General features: G+C 42.6%; 9 protein-coding genes across 9 annotated transcripts; 3 read left to right on the forward strand and 6 right to left on the reverse strand.

Annotated features, from left to right (window-relative positions):
- Positions 1 to 545: 545 nt before the first annotated feature.
- On the reverse strand, positions 546 to 1195 carry SS1G_04503 (predicted protein; the record flags this gene model as incomplete). Its single annotated transcript, XM_001594645.1, has 2 exons — positions 546 to 686; positions 1178 to 1195. The coding sequence occupies 2 exons, from the start codon at positions 1193 to 1195 to the stop codon at positions 546 to 548; spliced, it is 159 nt and encodes a 52-aa protein (XP_001594695.1).
- A 138-nt stretch (positions 1196 to 1333) lies between these two features.
- SS1G_04504 (predicted protein) lies at positions 1334 to 1629 on the reverse strand (the record flags this gene model as incomplete). The annotated part of the gene is made up of 2 exons (XM_001594646.1): positions 1334 to 1394; positions 1541 to 1629. The coding sequence occupies 2 exons, from the start codon at positions 1627 to 1629 to the stop codon at positions 1334 to 1336; spliced, it is 150 nt and encodes a 49-aa protein (XP_001594696.1).
- A 2958-nt stretch (positions 1630 to 4587) lies between these two features.
- Positions 4588 to 5838, forward strand: SS1G_04505 (hypothetical protein; the record flags this gene model as incomplete). The annotated part of the gene is made up of 3 exons (XM_001594647.1): positions 4588 to 4938; positions 5077 to 5515; positions 5594 to 5838. 3 exons carry the CDS (start codon positions 4588 to 4590, stop codon positions 5836 to 5838), a joined length of 1035 nt encoding a protein of 344 aa, XP_001594697.1.
- A 652-nt stretch (positions 5839 to 6490) lies between these two features.
- SS1G_04506 (predicted protein) lies at positions 6491 to 6634 on the reverse strand (the record flags this gene model as incomplete). The annotated part of the gene is made up of 1 exon (XM_001594648.1): positions 6491 to 6634. The coding sequence occupies one exon, from the start codon at positions 6632 to 6634 to the stop codon at positions 6491 to 6493; it is 144 nt and encodes a 47-aa protein (XP_001594698.1).
- Positions 6635 to 9093: 2459 nt separating this feature from the next.
- SS1G_04507 (predicted protein) lies at positions 9094 to 9591 on the forward strand (the record flags this gene model as incomplete). The annotated part of the gene is made up of 3 exons (XM_001594649.1): positions 9094 to 9204; positions 9277 to 9465; positions 9571 to 9591. The coding sequence occupies 3 exons, from the start codon at positions 9094 to 9096 to the stop codon at positions 9589 to 9591; spliced, it is 321 nt and encodes a 106-aa protein (XP_001594699.1).
- Positions 9592 to 10324: 733 nt separating this feature from the next.
- Positions 10325 to 12225, reverse strand: SS1G_04508 (hypothetical protein; the record flags this gene model as incomplete). The annotated part of the gene is made up of 3 exons (XM_001594650.1): positions 10325 to 10552; positions 10692 to 12039; positions 12092 to 12225. The coding sequence occupies 3 exons, from the start codon at positions 12223 to 12225 to the stop codon at positions 10325 to 10327; spliced, it is 1710 nt and encodes a 569-aa protein (XP_001594700.1).
- A 533-nt stretch (positions 12226 to 12758) lies between these two features.
- SS1G_04509 (predicted protein) lies at positions 12759 to 13724 on the reverse strand (the record flags this gene model as incomplete). The annotated part of the gene is made up of 1 exon (XM_001594651.1): positions 12759 to 13724. The coding sequence occupies one exon, from the start codon at positions 13722 to 13724 to the stop codon at positions 12759 to 12761; it is 966 nt and encodes a 321-aa protein (XP_001594701.1).
- A 446-nt stretch (positions 13725 to 14170) lies between these two features.
- SS1G_04510 (conserved hypothetical protein) lies at positions 14171 to 15368 on the reverse strand (the record flags this gene model as incomplete). The annotated part of the gene is made up of 3 exons (XM_001594652.1): positions 14171 to 14211; positions 14263 to 15087; positions 15146 to 15368. The coding sequence occupies 3 exons, from the start codon at positions 15366 to 15368 to the stop codon at positions 14171 to 14173; spliced, it is 1089 nt and encodes a 362-aa protein (XP_001594702.1).
- A 415-nt stretch (positions 15369 to 15783) lies between these two features.
- Positions 15784 to 16289, forward strand: SS1G_04511 (hypothetical protein; the record flags this gene model as incomplete). The annotated part of the gene is made up of 2 exons (XM_001594653.1): positions 15784 to 15879; positions 15951 to 16289. The coding sequence occupies 2 exons, from the start codon at positions 15784 to 15786 to the stop codon at positions 16287 to 16289; spliced, it is 435 nt and encodes a 144-aa protein (XP_001594703.1).
- Positions 16290 to 16760: the final 471 nt, after the last annotated feature.

The raw sequence follows: 16760 nt of genomic DNA on the forward strand, positions 1-16760 counted from the left end.
ATCGTTAGAAATCGGGACTGTTCTTTCCTTTAGTACTTTTCTACCAAGACGGTGGAGCTACCGCTTTTAAAAAACGGAACATCCGCATAGCAATTGGCAATTATGAACTTTATAATTATAATACCCACACATAAAGAGGAATATGCCAGACAAGCATCTTCAAGGAAATGCAAATACCCAGCCCTCAATGTCATGGATAGGGATACCGTGGTTTTCTTCTCCCAAGATATCGGATGATCACTCATCCTACCCAAAGATCGAATATACATACCAATCTCATCTCATGCCCAACCAGTCAGTGTTGCTTACAGTATTGATACCAAAAGGGTCTATTTGTCGATTGCTTCGTCTACTAAATACATAAAACTTTTTCTTTTTCCTTTATGCGTTCTTAGACACTCCGCACATGCAGATGAGGTCTGTAATAACACCAAGTAGATCATTTTAGATCGACAGGCCGAGAATTCAGCCAGTCAGGTTTTATCCATGTAACTGGGTTCTTCGATTCGACGTGGTATATTCGTGTGGGTGGACCTCAATCCAATTTATCCAAAGCTAGCCATGCAATCGAAAAAAACAGTCGGGAAAATTAACGGCTCCAGATTCGATTTCCATACGACAAGCCACGACAAGCCAAGAGATATGAAGGTACTGAGACGAGTAGATGTTTGTGACATGAATGACATCTACAGATATGTTATCATACACTATTGGTCAATGATATGTGCGTATCAATTCTCCAAAATCCATCCCCTAAATTTCGAGAAATCACTATTCTATTTCATGCACAAATTTCCTAGTAGAGACTGCAGGATGTCAAATCACATCAGCCCCCGAGATCGCAAATGTCAGATTAAGTTGTACGAAGATACACATGCCAGAACATGGCTGAAAGATAGGTACTCGAGGCTTACATGTTTCATCAAAAACTACTGGGTTCTATTGTCATACATGCAAAATGAGGCTATTTCTATTTCCATCTAATAATCCGGCACTTTAGCACCTGTGAATGAATATTCACGAAAATCCAGCAGATAAATCTCCACGGAAAATCGGAATTATTTCCAGAGCATGCCCGCCAGGGCAAACTCCATTGACTAAATCTCTACCTCCCGATTTTACCCATTGGTGAAATTGCACATCTTCTGTCAGCCCTTGAATTATGGGGTACATGTACTAGACGAGCATTGCCCATGTTGAAGCACGAGAATTGAATACTTTAGTAGCTTAGGTATGTATCTTAGCGAGTCTGTAGAGATATTCCCGAAAAGTAGGTAAGCGGGATGAACTACGGATGGACGTTTTGAACTTTTGATATTTGGAAGAACTAGAGTCATGGGATTTGAATGGAGAATTGGTTATCTGATCTGGCAAGACTTGAAGCTTTTGACTGGCTGATTGGGGATTGATATTAGAGCCCAATATCACACTTATAAAAGTAAGATTCTCGCGTGAATATCGAAATGACTTCTTTTCTTCCTTTCTTTTTCTATCATCCATACAATAGGATTCCGTCTCAGCTGGTTACCATCATTCATACGAAGCATCCAGGTCAACCTTCAATCTTACTCCGATTTCGCTTTCACCCACACTCATGCCCCTTTCCTCTCCCCAGTTTGTCGTCAACATGCTTGTCTATTCCCCGCCTGTGGCGCCTGCAAAAATGGTACCCTCATGTACCTATCCTCCTGGTTGGTAACTTGGGGTTTCTCTACTGCATGGGAAGGGAACATCAGCTTACAGATATGTATGATGAGAGTGACTTTTATTACTCATGAACGGATGATTTTTCTTTGTACATCTTGCGTTTCTTTTCCTTGCTTTTCTCTAGGACAGTCATCAATGTAATGGTTATACAGCATGGTGAGTATCTTTCGACTGCCCCTTCATTCTCGTTTATTTCCATCGATTTCATTCATTGACTGGCGAGATCTATCTACTCTACTTCACGCAACCAACATACCAAGATATTTCATAAAAGTCCCTGTTTCAAAGCCAAAAGTATTACTCCCTCATACATGACGTATTCACTTCTTCCGGGACTCCTAAAACATCAATTTCTCTTTCCAAGCCTCCCCTCTCTCACCTCAGAGTCTTTGACCTCTTCAAATTATCAACAAATAACTAACAATCTTCTTATCAAGATAAGCTCCTAAAAAGATCTAGTGCGCTCCTTAGTCTTATCGTCGTTGAAATCATCCAATAGAAACACGCATGACAAAAAGCCTTGACATGTACATTGACCAATGAAACGGCGGAACTTCTTTCACCAGTCTTCGTTATCTTTAAGTTTGAAATTTGTGAAAGCTAAAATTTACTAAGAATTAGCAAGGTACATGCTCCGCTTTCAATGGGTCTCAGGCGATTTTGAATCTGGAATTATGGGACTTTTGTGGATACTTATGGAAGGGTTCTAGAAAAGGCATTGAAGCGATACAGTAAGCGAGGAGATGAGTGGAGTGAATTTTAAATACATCGGGGTCCATGCTTTTGTTTCCTTTTTCTGCAAACTATAATCTCCCGCTCGGTATGTATTGTATGCTATTATTGTCGATGGAATGTAGGCCATGCTTTTAAGTTCCATATTTCTATTCTAATGAACGAATGTGTCTTATTTTATTGTTATCTATACATATATACATAATACTGCGGCTGAAATATTAGTTGAAGATGGGAGAGGAGCGGTTTATTGGGAATAGTTTCATGCGCACGATACACTGCACTTGCTAGACAGGATAACCCCCACGCTTCTGGGATGCAGGTTGTAGGCAAGTGAGGCTGTCTTTCAGGTCCAGAGCGCTTACAGCGGGATTGGCAGTTGCCTCGTCGTCGTTGGGCTTTGGCCATAGCTATAATAGGAGAATGATATGGATAGATAACGAGGTCATGAGACAAGAGAAAAGAAGTCGATTCAGAGATCAGAGTTTGGAACTACCTGTTTGTGTACTTGGCATCAAACTATCTTGATCATCTTCCATTCTTCTTCAGAACTTTGAGGTCAATATTGTTCATCGGAGGAGCCTCTTGTTCCATCCTCTTTCCTATGTGCAAGTGCTTTTTTCTTTGGTTTACATGGCCAATCTCTATTATCTTTTTACTTCTCGATAATTCTCATCCTGTCTTCCTCAGGTTTTTTTCATTCATATTTCGTCTATTTCTTTTAGCTCTTCATATTACTCAATAACTTTCCTCCCACCACTTCTCTTCTATAGGTTCGATTCTAGGAGATGGTAATATGAGCAGTGTTTCTCGGACAATTCACTCGTTTCCACATGAATCCCTTCAATATTGAGAAGCAATAGGAACTTTCGCTAAGAGGATTTCATTTGTATTTGAGTTGTGCTTCACGAGGATATGTATTTTACCACTTGGAATAAGCTTGTTGTTGAGCACATTGTCAAAAGAATTTCATCCATTCAGCAGTTGGAGAAGGAACATATCTAGCTTCTTCCACCTGGGAAAAAAGGTTTGAATACTGGTGGGAGTGGGGGCGACATCCAGGTTAGGTGGAATATAGTAACTAAAATGCAGAATGCCACACTCGATTCGTAATATCCAATCGCTCTTCCCAGCTATACTTGAGACTCAAGGCTGCTAAAAGACTACAAAACCATGAAGATGTTTCAGGTTGATGGTGTTGTAGGCAGTAGATCAGTTCCATCCTTAAAAGGACACTCTCTGCGGTGGGGAATTCTTTTTAGGAGTCTTGTACCAGACATATATTGATGATGTGCGGACATGTCTCCTGCCACCGATCGAAAATTGTGAGGTGGATGGGACTGCATCCGACCAAGCCTTTCACCTTGAAGTCGGAAACTCGGTTTGCATGTACTACACTGTATCTGAGCGAGGGGCATTTGTGATTAGAGCTGATAGTGTGACTAAAGCCCTAAATTGGGATATTCACATTGAAATAATATGGAATAGCTTGCAACAGTACCTCGCCGCGAGACTTCCCTTTTTATCAGAGTATGGAAGATGAATTAAGTGTTAAAAGAAAGACAGGCGCATGTTACTCGGCCCTTACCGTAATTGACAATCTATCTGTACAATAAATACTTGTGTACTGTAGATCAACATCGAAGTCTGAGTAACAATCCTCGTCAAATCACATCGACTGGTACATTCCGAGGTTTCACAATGCTGAATAAGTATATGCACACTCACCTCATCCAGTGATCAAAGTAATGTAACCTTAAGCTTGACCCCTCATTTATTTTTAGTAGAGCAACGAAACCTATCCAACGTTGTCAGGACAATTATTTCATTTGTCAGCCTTTCACATGCTCTCCAATTTTTGGCATGGACAAATTTAAGAATAGTCAATGTGTACTGGCTCAATAAACTGACGACTTTTAGGATATACTAGTGTGGTGATATAGCGGAGTCAGTCGCTCATTGTTTATAACAGTATTGAGAGGATGACTTCATTATATCATTATTCGCTCAACACGTGCAGGAAGATATAAATTGGAACTCGTCACGATTTACAATCTAAGTCCAACATTGCACATTGATTATTGCGACAGCTTTCAACCATTTGATTCCACGTCGCTTCAAGATACATCCTCACACAAAATTCTCAACATGACATCAGATCCCACCTCCCCAATCCCCATCATCAACTTCTCTCCCTTTCTACACCCCACCTCCGAGACCTCTCGTCTCGAAACAGCCAAAGCGCTAGTCGACGCCTGTCGTCATGTCGGTTTCGTATACATCATTAATCATGACATTCCCTCTTCATTACTCGAGAAGGCTTTCGCAATGACGAAAAAACTATTCGATCTTTCACACGAGGAAAAAATGCAAGCAGAACATCCGCCGGGTCCAGCTGTTCATAGAGGTTATTCGTATCCAGGATTGGAGAAGGTTTATCAGGTTATTAGTGATGATGTTGAATTGGGAGAGAAGCTGAGAGACGTTAGGGATTGTAAGGTGGGTTTGTTTGGGACTTTATCTTATATCTGATCTTGCTTTTCAAAATCGCATTTGGGACTGATTGAATGAAGTGGAACTCAATTGAGTTGTTTTGTATCCGTCTATAAATGAACTAACAAAACAACATCATCACAGGAAAGTTACGAAATCGGCTCTGAAAAAAACCCCGAGCAGCCCAACATCTGGCTTCCCGAATCTACTCTCCCAAACTTCCACTCCTTTATGCAATCCTTTTACCACCGTCTCTCCTCTACCGCACATCAAATTCTCTTAGCTCTCGGCACAGGACTAGAGCTCCAGAATCCCTCCGTACTTGCGGATTTCCATTCCGGAAATGGTAATCAACTACGACTCCTCCACTATCCGCCAATCCCCGCCTCCGAAATCGAAAAAGGAATTACAGCCAGAATGCCAGCACATAGCGACTTCGGAAGTATCACCATAGTATTCCAAGACGAATGCGGAGGATTAGAAATCGAACATCCTAAGAAACCTGGTGAATTTATCAGGGCAGATCCGGTTAAAGATGCTATTGTGATGAATATAGGGGATTTATTGATGAGATGGACAAATGGTATACTATTCCTCCGTTTCTTTCTCGAAAGTTTCTATAAGTTATCGTATCGGAAACTGGCATGTTAACAAAATACAGATGATCTCAAATCAACACTTCATCGCGTAGAACTCCCTCCGTTAAGTACTCGCTATACAATTACGGACGAAGGAGAAAGAATAACGCACGCGCGTTATTCGATTCCATACTTTTGTGGTCCCGATGCGGATAAGGTTATAGAAGTACTTGGGGACTGTGTAAAGGAGGGCGAGGAGAAGAAGTATGAACCGATTACGGCGGGGGACTATTACAAGATGAGGAATGCATTGGCGTATAAAAGTTAGGGGGAGACTGGAGAGCGTCGGGCTGAACGATCAAAACAAAAATAGGTGATGAGTTTATTTAACTCCTTGGCTAGTGGTGGCTTGTTGATTTCTCGACCTTTTTACTTGATTGATATGGTGTTTTCGCTTTTCTGATGCAAAATAATCTTAAATTTATTGTCAAGGCTATATAGCTATACACAATCCAACCGTAGCTCCAAAGATTATTCATATTGTCATAATTTCAAGTCGCAAAGGATCTATTTTAGTGGCGAATCTAGCATGAACATGGAGAACCTCGTATTCCTTTCCAGGCCGGTCACTCCATGAGTCGCAAAGAGGTTATATTGGTGCTTTCCGGAGATAGCACTTGCGCTGCTAAAATTTCCATGCAGATAGAGTAAACCTACATCCTCTCCCTGAACTGCCCCAAGGACAATTCCTCTTCGCAACATACGAATTTGCAAGTTGACACACCCTCCGCTGTTAAGCTCAATATGGCAAGTACGATTGTGAGTCTATGTAATCAGGGATCGTAGCTCTAACAATAAGACAACTCTCCTCACACCTAGAAGAATAACTCTTTCAGTGCTCGCTTCCCACGCCCCGATTCCCTATTCTGTGCCTCCGTCACATCCCCTCCACCGTTCTAACATCTCTTCTCGACAAGATTTTAAGAAAAACTAGACGTAGCACAGAAACCGTATCTGAAGTATCCGTGCATCCACTTTAAATCATCCATATTCCAGGCCGATGAACCAATCTCTTCATTTTTGTCGTTGAAACGAGTAGTAGGACATATCTTGGCGAGCTTCATTTCTTTGGTGATTTCATGTACTCATTGAGCGCGCATGTGTTCGATCCATTAACTCGCTTCGATGAATTGGTTGTGCTGTAGGGTTTTATGTCTGCTGGTGTGGAGTGCTTGAGAGGTGAGGTGAAGTTAGTTTAGACCGCGGGGCTTGAAGTAAATCGTTATTCAGTGGTTGAAAGAAAGAGAGGTGGACATCTGGGAGGTAAGATTGTTTTTTAATTTTTATTTTAAAGAAATGATGTTGCTACTAAGAGTTGCTTACGGATGAGTAAAAGTAAGTGTCTTGAAGATATTGTGAGGAGTGTGTTTTCGTGAGATTCCTACTCCTTTTTACTTCAAATGATTTTCTAAAACATCATCCCATCCATAATTTCAAAAACTATATAGTCGAGCGAGCCTCCAAAACTATAGACATCAGTTCAAATATTCCTATTGTTGTCTTGAGTTAGATGAATCCGGTGATAAGCATAAGTGCTGCGAAATCCACTGGCTGTGTTTATCTTAAGACTGTTTGGCCCCAAGCGTCATGTGTGAGTATGATCAATCACCACAGACCGTATATATGGTGGCTTTGCCGTATCCATATGTGATCATTTCCTGTAATGGCATAAGAGCTAGAAGTGCACTTGAATTTTGCAAGGAAAGGCTCTGGATACTTTGCTAAAAGATGAAGGTATATTATAGATACCTGTGCTGATAACTATAAGTATTTATAACTATGAATACATTTAGATACATGCTGCATCGAAAGCTATTTGTAACTCACATAAAGTAATAGCAGTTAAAAGGATGATAATATCTAGTAGCTCGAAGTTAGCTCGGTAGATTTGAAGTGCTTTACTTTCGCGACTAGACGACTATAGATAGCGAACAAGAACATTTTCATACATATGTTATGTGAGAAACTGTGGTGTTGGGTTTATGTTGGTATGGTATGGGTTTGACAAATTGCACCGTCACCAGGAAAAATTCGAAAGTATGACAAACAGTAGACAGAGGTATACTGACTTGTAAGGAAGATTAAATGGAATGTACTTCAGGGGTCGTCGTGGGCGGGAATCAGCTATGATAGCGCCTTGTATCGACTTGTCGATGACCAGTACAGGTAAGATGCAGAGTTACACCGGAATTGCTTCTGAAAATCGAAGCAACAACTCGAAAAGGCACCGGCCACATATAACATATCTTTGTCTTATTTTTCGCAACTACAGGAGTTCCATGCCCCTTCTTCACCTTTCCGATGAATGACTTCTCACGGTAGCAACTAGCAACCAATTATCAGGCGTTACACGAACCTGCACCTATCCGCCGCGTACTTGCATACGCCCAAGCAATAACCTTCCACATTTCACTCATCTGTTGCATATCGTATGATCTGGAACATTTTCAATAATACATCGCCTTGTACTTACAAACGGAGTATATCCATCCAATGGCACTTTTGCGTAGGTGGGAGGGAAACGACAGAAGATTTCGAGGTGGTCTAGACTTCTCGCTTGGGTGTTTCCGACGAGGTGTCGGAGTTGCGTGATTCTATTTGATGGGTTTATAGGGTTGATGCGGTTGTGTTAACGCAATAGGAAAATATGTATGGGGCTTGATGTGATGAAATATATGGACGGAAAGCCACGGCGGTCGAAGGCAAAAATGAGATGTGCAACAATTTATTTTGATCGGATTGAAAAGATGGTGGTGTGCAGAAGAGCGCGATCATGTGAGTAATTTATCATGTGAACATGCGGATGTGTAACATCTTGTCATTAGTCATGTCATTGATTGCCCAGTGGTCTATAGTTTGAAAATATTCATGTTTTAGAGCCTGCGAATAAGGTTCTCTTGCGGAGTTTTTCGATCTTGTATATCTTCAGGATGCCATGTAATTTTTTATTATTCTTCAAAGTGTCACATAATTGAATGCTTTCAATCCAATGCCCGTTTTATGCTTGAGACAGGGAAATCGGGTACCATATTTTCGACTACGAAAGGAAAGTAGTGGCGGGGAAAACAGGAAGGGGGAAAAGGAGCTGGTGGAGAATACAATATTGCCAAGGTCGAGAAGCAGAGTTTTGCTTCACAGAAAGATGGTGTATTCAAGTTCACCACAGATTCGAGTATCATTCCAGAGAGATTCTTACAAGCTACATCACTTTCAATTATCAGTATGTGCAATGACAGGAAAGGGTTCCCTCCTGGGCACCTATGTACGGCAACAGTGGTAGGTGCAGACAGATAATTGGTGAATTCTGGTCATAGTGAATATTTATCTTGGATAGACGAAACATTTCTATACAACAAGTGACTGTATATAATACACAGAAAGCATATAAGCCTTTGACTTGTCACCAACTTCCTGAAACAAACAACCAAACACTTTATGATCTGCATCCAAGACAAACTCTCCTGGATATTTCAAAACGAACAATATCCAGCTCACTTCTCCAACCATCCACGACTTATTAACCATGGGAAAAGGCAAAATCCAAAGACGTAAAGGGAAAAAGGCCAGCCCTAAGAATATGCCAGGAGTCTCACTAAAGAATCACCTAATGGCAAGGAGTTTCAATGCTGCTGCAGTAAGTCAACACTTTTACTCAAATTCCTAGCAGCAAGTCGTGACCACTTAGTCCCATATTAAATATTTTCAGACTAGACAAACCATGAAGGTACAAGGAAAATACGGCAGACTCGTGAACGAGCGGACAGACATCAATGTAAGTGGTTTCGAAACCGCAGTAAATTCTCTCCTGAAATTGACCTTTATCCAGTCTCAGGCTTGGGCCAACTCTATTCGTCCACAGAAAACAGAATGTTTGCTCATGGATCTGCCACCTGAAGTACGTCTCAGGATCTGGGAATTTTGTATTCGAAATCTTCGTATGTGCCCTCTTCTGTCTGCAATATACCACAGTATGAGAGACCACCGATGCTAACCTATTCAGCTTGCGGCAGACGCCCCGTGATGATTGCGAGGTCTGAGCGGCAATTCAAACGGGATCAGCATTTGATCGAGCGTAAGCATTATAGCGGTCAAGTCTACGCAGCTCTTAAGCGCGCAAAATTCTTCGACTCAGTGCATCCTAACTTTCGAGCGCAGATGTTCAATCTTCTCATGATTTGTCGCCAGGCGTGTCTCGAGATTGTGGGTGGAGCACTCTTGTACAAACTCAAGGCCTTCCGGTTCACCCACCGGACAATTATGGCTCAATTTTGTATTAGAATCGAACCGCTTTGGAATTTTATTCGAAGTCTAGTTCTTGACTTCGAGATCTTTTCTAGTTCAAGACTTTCTCACGTTTTGGGTGTCAGAGGATTTAAAAAATTTCCAAATCCTTAAAGAATTGAGAGTGAAGGTGAAGATACGCACCGGAGTTCGGGCAGATGAGGACCCTCTTAGCCCACAGAATCTGACAGATAGTTTTGTATACTGCAAGAGATTATGGCAGTGGATCATGCGAACTCCGAAAACTGAGACGCACCGCCTCAATAGTTTCTACATCGAAATCAGCGGTGTTGAAGAACTTTGGCCTTTCTACCTCAGATTCGGCGGTGATAAAAGTGGTTGGCATATCATCAGGAATGACTATGCTATACAATTCATGGAAGTGAACGGTATAGCCTTTCGACTCGCGAAAACATATCCAAGTACCCACAAGATGAAAGGTTTAAGTGAATATGACCCACCCAAAGATGGGTTTATTTGGTATGATTACGAGCAACCTGTCTTTGATGTGGAAAGTGCTCAGGGGTTTCTTGAAATGATGCAAGACGAGCACGACGAGCAAGACGAACAGGACGAGCAAGACGAGCAAGACGAGCAAGACGAACAGGATGCAGAAGAGGAGCGAAGACAGTAAGAAGATGAGGACGAGGAAGACGAGGATGAGTAAAGATGAACCATTTAAAAGCACAGCAATAACCTGCCTTTTGTTCACATACAACTATCCCGATAAAATCGACCCCAATAACTCTACAACCAAGCATGAACAATACAAGAATTGTTCACTAAATCATAATCCTGTAAATATTAAGATAGTAATACAAAAATTTACAAATTGCTCACCCGTAATACTGGTGACACTATACTTGTCTGCTTCTCTCCCTCGATCTTGCGTCTAGCTTCTTCATTTCCCCTCTTCCACATATCTATTCGTTTCAAATGTCCATTATCAAACCCTTCTCTCCACCACTTTTCAAACTTCGGTAAACTTCTACCTTTACCGTCTTTTGGTTCGCCGGCCATCTCCCGTATAGTCTCAAAATACTCCTCGAAGTCGGGGTATAGAGCCGTGAATTGTACTCCATCTCCTTTTAATGCAATTCTATCGCCTTCCCATTTCTTTTGCTCTTCGGTAGAAGGAAGAATGATGCGTCCGGCTAAAAATCGTGCTGCTAGTACAGCTTGCCATTCGAAAACTTTGAATGTGAATCCTGCGCCCACAGCACCGACGAAAGTTAAGGTAGGGTCCTCGCGCCAAAAAATATGTTGATAAAGATTTGGGAGACGATTATTACGGATTGTAGAATCTAGATTAGGAATGAAAGGAAGTGTCCAGGAATATCCAGTCCCGAATATAATATAATCTACTTTTTCCAACTTACTTCCATCTTCAAAATGTACTGTTCTTTCATCTGTGCCAGGATCTGAGGTTATGTGAGATATTGGCGGACGTCGAAGAATATTGGGATGTTGGAAAGCATAGTCGAAAAAGTAAGGATGGTATCTGCCCCGAACGACAGCATGAAGAGGTCGCTCGACATAATCAACGAGAGCATAAGATATATCGGGTCCGGAAATACTAGCACCAACAACTACCACACGCTTTCCTTGATATGGTTCTGGGTCACGCCAAGCTTTTGAGTGAAGAACCCTACCAGGAAAATTTTGAGAAAAGGTAGAGAGACCCGGAGTTGAAGGTATAAACGGAACGTTATAGTGTCCCGCTGCTACAACCACCGCATCAAAAGACTCTGTCCACCATCTATCCTCAATTCCACTGTCGAGTGGTTTGCGCAACGTCAGAACCCATTTCGATGTGTGTGGGTCTTTATGCACAAGCTCCACAGTGGTGTCATACGATATCAGATCCGGATATCCTCTTCTATCCACCAAATCTTGAATATATTTCTCCACAACCTTCCAATGACGAAACGGTGAATCATTACCGTGTCTCTTAATATTGACTGCAGATCTTGTTTCCGGAAACGGTTCTTGAGAAAATGACATGGCAAATGCATCAATATTCGTTTCCAGCGTAGGATATATTGACGTATCAGAAAATCGATATTGAGTATTATGCGGAAGAATGGCGGGAAGTTCGGACGGGATTGGGAGAGGCTCATCTGCCCTGCGAGAAGCAATCTTCTCAAAGTCTGGTAATTGTTGGACGTGATCTTTGGGATCTCCGAGCCTGGAGGGGAAAATGAGTGATTGTTCTGTTTATTCAGAAATATCGTACTAACCAACATCCTCCAGCTTTCTCCCTTCTCTCAAGGAGTCGAATTTTATCAAATGCTTGCTCTTGCGCCAGAGCATCAAGTGCAATTGCGCCGGCAGGTCCTGCGCCGATGATTGCTACAGATTTGATGGTAGCCATGTTCTATGAAATATTCCTTTGATGAGTATATTGACTGATTGGTATCACAACAAAGTCATGGAGGGCGTAAAAAGAGTAGAGAATGCTTCAGAGCACATTTCATACTCTTATTTACCATCTTAGTGCCGCGGAAGTAGAAGATCTGCAAGGAAACGAATATGGCGAAATTTGTCGTGCATATCCCATCACTCGGGTTCGTTTCGGTCATATGAGCATGGATCTAGATCTAGATCTAGATCCAAGATAAGATTAGATCTTGCAGGTGGTCTATGATGCGCACAAAAATCTAATCTAGATCACAACATGAGTTTGTAATGAATGCTCACTCTTTATTTTTTTGATCACTAATTCCTTCTTGACCGCAATATGGTTCTTAATAAAAGATGTATATCACGACTTCACTCCTATAGTAGTGTCCATAGATAAAATCATTGATCTAGAAACAAAAGAAAAGTTTTGGAAGCCACTGTCGCATTCGACATTGATAAAACTACGTAGTTGAGCCCTCGTTACGGTCCCGAGATACTGAATCTTCAAAGAGTATCACCAAATTCATCACCCGCCTCTCCCGCGCGCTCCCTTTCCAGATTTGTAAGATCTCTTAGTTCCTCTTCTGCCTCTGTGCACAGAGTACAAGCCTCCGTTACCCTCAACCAGCCACACAATGCCATCGCCGCATGTGAAACAGTCGTTCGCGCCTCTTCATTCCGTGCCCTTTCTTCCAGACCATCGACCAAATATTCTCCCCACTTGTAAAGATTTTTCATGCCCATAACAGCATCTGACTCGGCTCGATGAGGTGCCATCTCATCTCTTCTCGCTTTTCTCCAGAGATATGTGCTGATTACTTCGATGTTGTCCATGAGAGTTTTTGAGCGGTCATCATTGTACGCTCTTTCCCGTCCCTTGCCTCGGTATGGATGGTATCTGTTAGAGTACGACCGACGACGTTCATACCGGAGGCCAGTACGAGAAGGATCTGGGAGAGCACGAATGTAAGTTGTGGTTGCATCTAGACATATTTGATAGAGGGTGTTCAAAAGGAAGTAGCGCTGCTCTGGTATTGAAATTGGCGGAACGATTGTACTGTCTGAAGCATTTGAAATGGACATCTTACTGTCAAATCTTGATTTGGGCAATAAGTGATTTCCTGTTGGATGTATGGAATCGTGGCCCGATGGAGGATCATTTAGCATCATAGCAATACTAGGGAGACGGCTGCGAGAAACAGGGCGGCGTAGAGGCGGAGCACGTGAATTCCCAGCGCAGTTGCCACTTGTGCCAGCACCTCCTTGGCATTGACAGTAATTCGAGTCTGATGCGGAGTGAGAATTATGACGGCTTGAGGCAGGTGTGGTCATTAGACAATCCGGATCAGGATCATTCATCGTGTCAATATTTGAAGAGGTTCCATGCAACACATACCCTTGAGATGCTCCATTTCCGCCTTGAGCGAGCTTGCTTCCTTCACCACCAACGTTTTCGGTCGCTGAAGGCATATGACTACCCGATGAAATAGGAGAATTAGGAATCGCTTGATCAGATAAGTGTACAGGATTATTAAACCCATGTCTAATGCCTCTAAAATTTCGGGAGTGAGGTAATAAATCCATCTCATCGTTGGTAAACTCCATGGCGCAAAAGAAAATTCTCATGAGGGTGGAGATGGTACTTCCGGAAGCTGGAGATGAACTACTAACAAAGTTTCTCAAGCCAAGGGAACAGGGTTCAGTTCTTATAAGAGGCAGTAGTTGTGATGAGAAAGGCAATGATTCTCGAAAGGAACATACTCAACTAGCATATTCTCTAGTATGTTTGAAATTTAATATGTAATAAGCTAAAGTTCTGCATGGAAAGCATGTAACGGCAAAGAGCTACGGAGTTGCTTGCTGATACTTTGTACAAAAGGATCTGAAACTCTTCCATTTTTCCATTCAAGTCTATTCTATGCGTTCCAAATGACAATTCTTCCATCAACACCACTCGCTTAAAACAGATTAGCCTCTCTCCAAAGATCTAGATTATCAGAGTACTTACTAGTAAATTTGCTAACACCAGTTTCCGAACCTTCGTAAACACGGATGGTGCTAATAGTATTTTGATGCACAGTTGTCAATTGTGTATCATCCTTGACCTTTCCCTTCAAGTCCATTTGCTTGAACATATTGAAAGCGCTCTCCTCCCCAACGTCCTTGACCGGGCCCCCCTTTGATTCCAGAGAACCAGTGAGTTGCCAGCCTCCTTCGTTACCACCAAATCGGAATGCCTCACAGTCATAACCTGCCGCAATGATTTCAGCTTCGCCGTTCCAGATCAAACTCATGAAAGGCAGAAGCTGTGTGCTAACACTGACAACAGCCTTTGGAGGTTGGTCTGCGCCACTGGGGTATACGACCGTGATGCTGCTGTCATGCGCAGCAAAGGCCAGAGCATTTCCGCTCGGCGAAAACGAAACTGCATGAACCCATCCAGCAGAGTTGTTGAGATATTCTCCACAGACGGTGTTAAAGGGTAGACGTTCTCCCCAGACACCGGGTTCCGGCCTAGCGTCTACCCCTTTGATGAAACTCGAGAAAACTCTCGCATGCGCATCGGTGGAACCTGCAGCTAAAAGTACAGAGTTTGGATGCCATGCAACAGTTGTGATTGTGCTACGAATCGGCTTCTTGATATGTTTCGAGACCCACCAGTCGTTCTCCTCCTCAAAGTAGCAGATAGCAATCACTCTCGCACCGGATCCAACGGCGAACTTGGTTTCGGAAGGAGACCATCGAACAAACGTGGCAGCGCGGTTGATTCGAAGAAGAACGAGAGTTGGTTTGTAACCAGTGGGAGATGGTTCCCAGACCAAAGCGTTACGGTCTAGCCCGATAGTATTAGCATTGTTGAGTTCAAACTGGAAGCTTGAATAAGTACAAACCTTGAGAACATGTTACAATTCTGCCGCTGTTAGGAGCAATATCGACACTGGTGACAGTCTTGTCATGACCTTTCAATTCGTCCTTGAGCTTGAATCCCTTACCATCTCGTCCGTAAAGCTCAACACTGGTGTCGCGTGCTACAGCCAATGTCTGTCTATCGGCCGAGAAGGAATGATCCGCGATAGGATGATGGAAAAGGTGATGAACTTCTGGACCAGGCATTTTGTTGCTTTTTGATAGGAGGAGCTCTCTACTATCACATTGATTATGCTACTTATGTTGGCATTACCGCATGGACGAGAGATGCTTGCTTAACGTGGGGCGGGTACTCCGTGTAGGTTTGATGACTAACTACTTTAAGCTAGCGCAAGGCTGCGAAAGGCGGACTCTCGAAATTTATGATATTGACATATTGTACCTCAAAACTCCAATTCAACGCGACAGACTTCTGAAGATTTACAGAATGAGTACCGCAGTTAAAGCTCCAGTTAGGACATCGTTCCCTCCAAATCAAACACTCTACATCACCAATCTACCTTCGTCAAAGATTCAAAAAGATGATTTGAGGAGAGAGCTTTACACATTATGCTCGACTTACGGGCCAGTTCTTGATGTCGTAGCTCTTAAGTCAATGAAGATGCGGGGTCAAGCACATATTGTATACAGAGATATTCAAACCGCGACTCAAGCTATGAGAGCATTACAAGGATTTGAGTTTCTTGGTCGTGAAATGGTTAGTTGGGAATTTCACGTTTTCATTCTTTGTCTGCTTGAAATAGTCACGGCTGACCTTTATCTTAATAGAAAATTCAATATGCCAAATCAAAGTCAGACACCATTGCTAAATTGGATGGTACTTTCCGCATGCCTTCCGCAGCAGCAGGTGCTGTGACGGCCACAGAATTACAGCAAAGTATTTTTAATGCGCCGCCTTCCGCTTCCGCAGCTATCACAACAACCACCCTACCCCCTCCACCACCGCCATCAAGTCTTCAGGTCCCAATTTCTGCCCCTGATCATGCTATGGAAGATGCAACAAGCCCAGGTGCAAGTGTTGCAGGACAGAAGAGACGCCGGGATGAAGAGGAGGAGGAAGATAGTGAAGGAGATGTTGCCATGGAGGAAGATAGCGATGATGATTAGCGACAGATAATATTGCATAACAGGGCGTTGGGGATTTGAGGCGTATTGGGCTCGGTCACATAATTAGCGGCTTAAAAGGATCTAAAGGGCTACGGCTCGTATACAATTCGCATATGAAGTATATTGGCCTCTAATGACATGTCACATATAGTCTGTGGGACTTTTTACAGTAAAAACGCGCATACCTAGCCTCCTGTGTCACGGTCGTGCAACCATCTCGTTGTTTAATACTCGCAAAAAAAAAAAAAAAAAAAGACTCAACGTCTATGTTAGTTCACGGATTGAAGAATTATATATCTAATAGATGCAACGCCTTCGCAAGCTAAAATGTCAATTGCTCTTCTCTATATCTTCCCGGGCCATTTCGTGTGGCATACATAGACCTACACATCCGCCTACTAGGCCGAGCCACACCATCAAATAATCATTTGCTGGACAGTCAAAATTTTCCATGGCCTCTTTGGTTTGACA

This window comes from Sclerotinia sclerotiorum, genomic scaffold (genome assembly GCF_000146945.2).
Source record: "Sclerotinia sclerotiorum 1980 UF-70 scaffold_5 genomic scaffold, whole genome shotgun sequence".
NCBI classification, from domain to species: domain Eukaryota; kingdom Fungi; phylum Ascomycota; class Leotiomycetes; order Helotiales; family Sclerotiniaceae; genus Sclerotinia; species Sclerotinia sclerotiorum.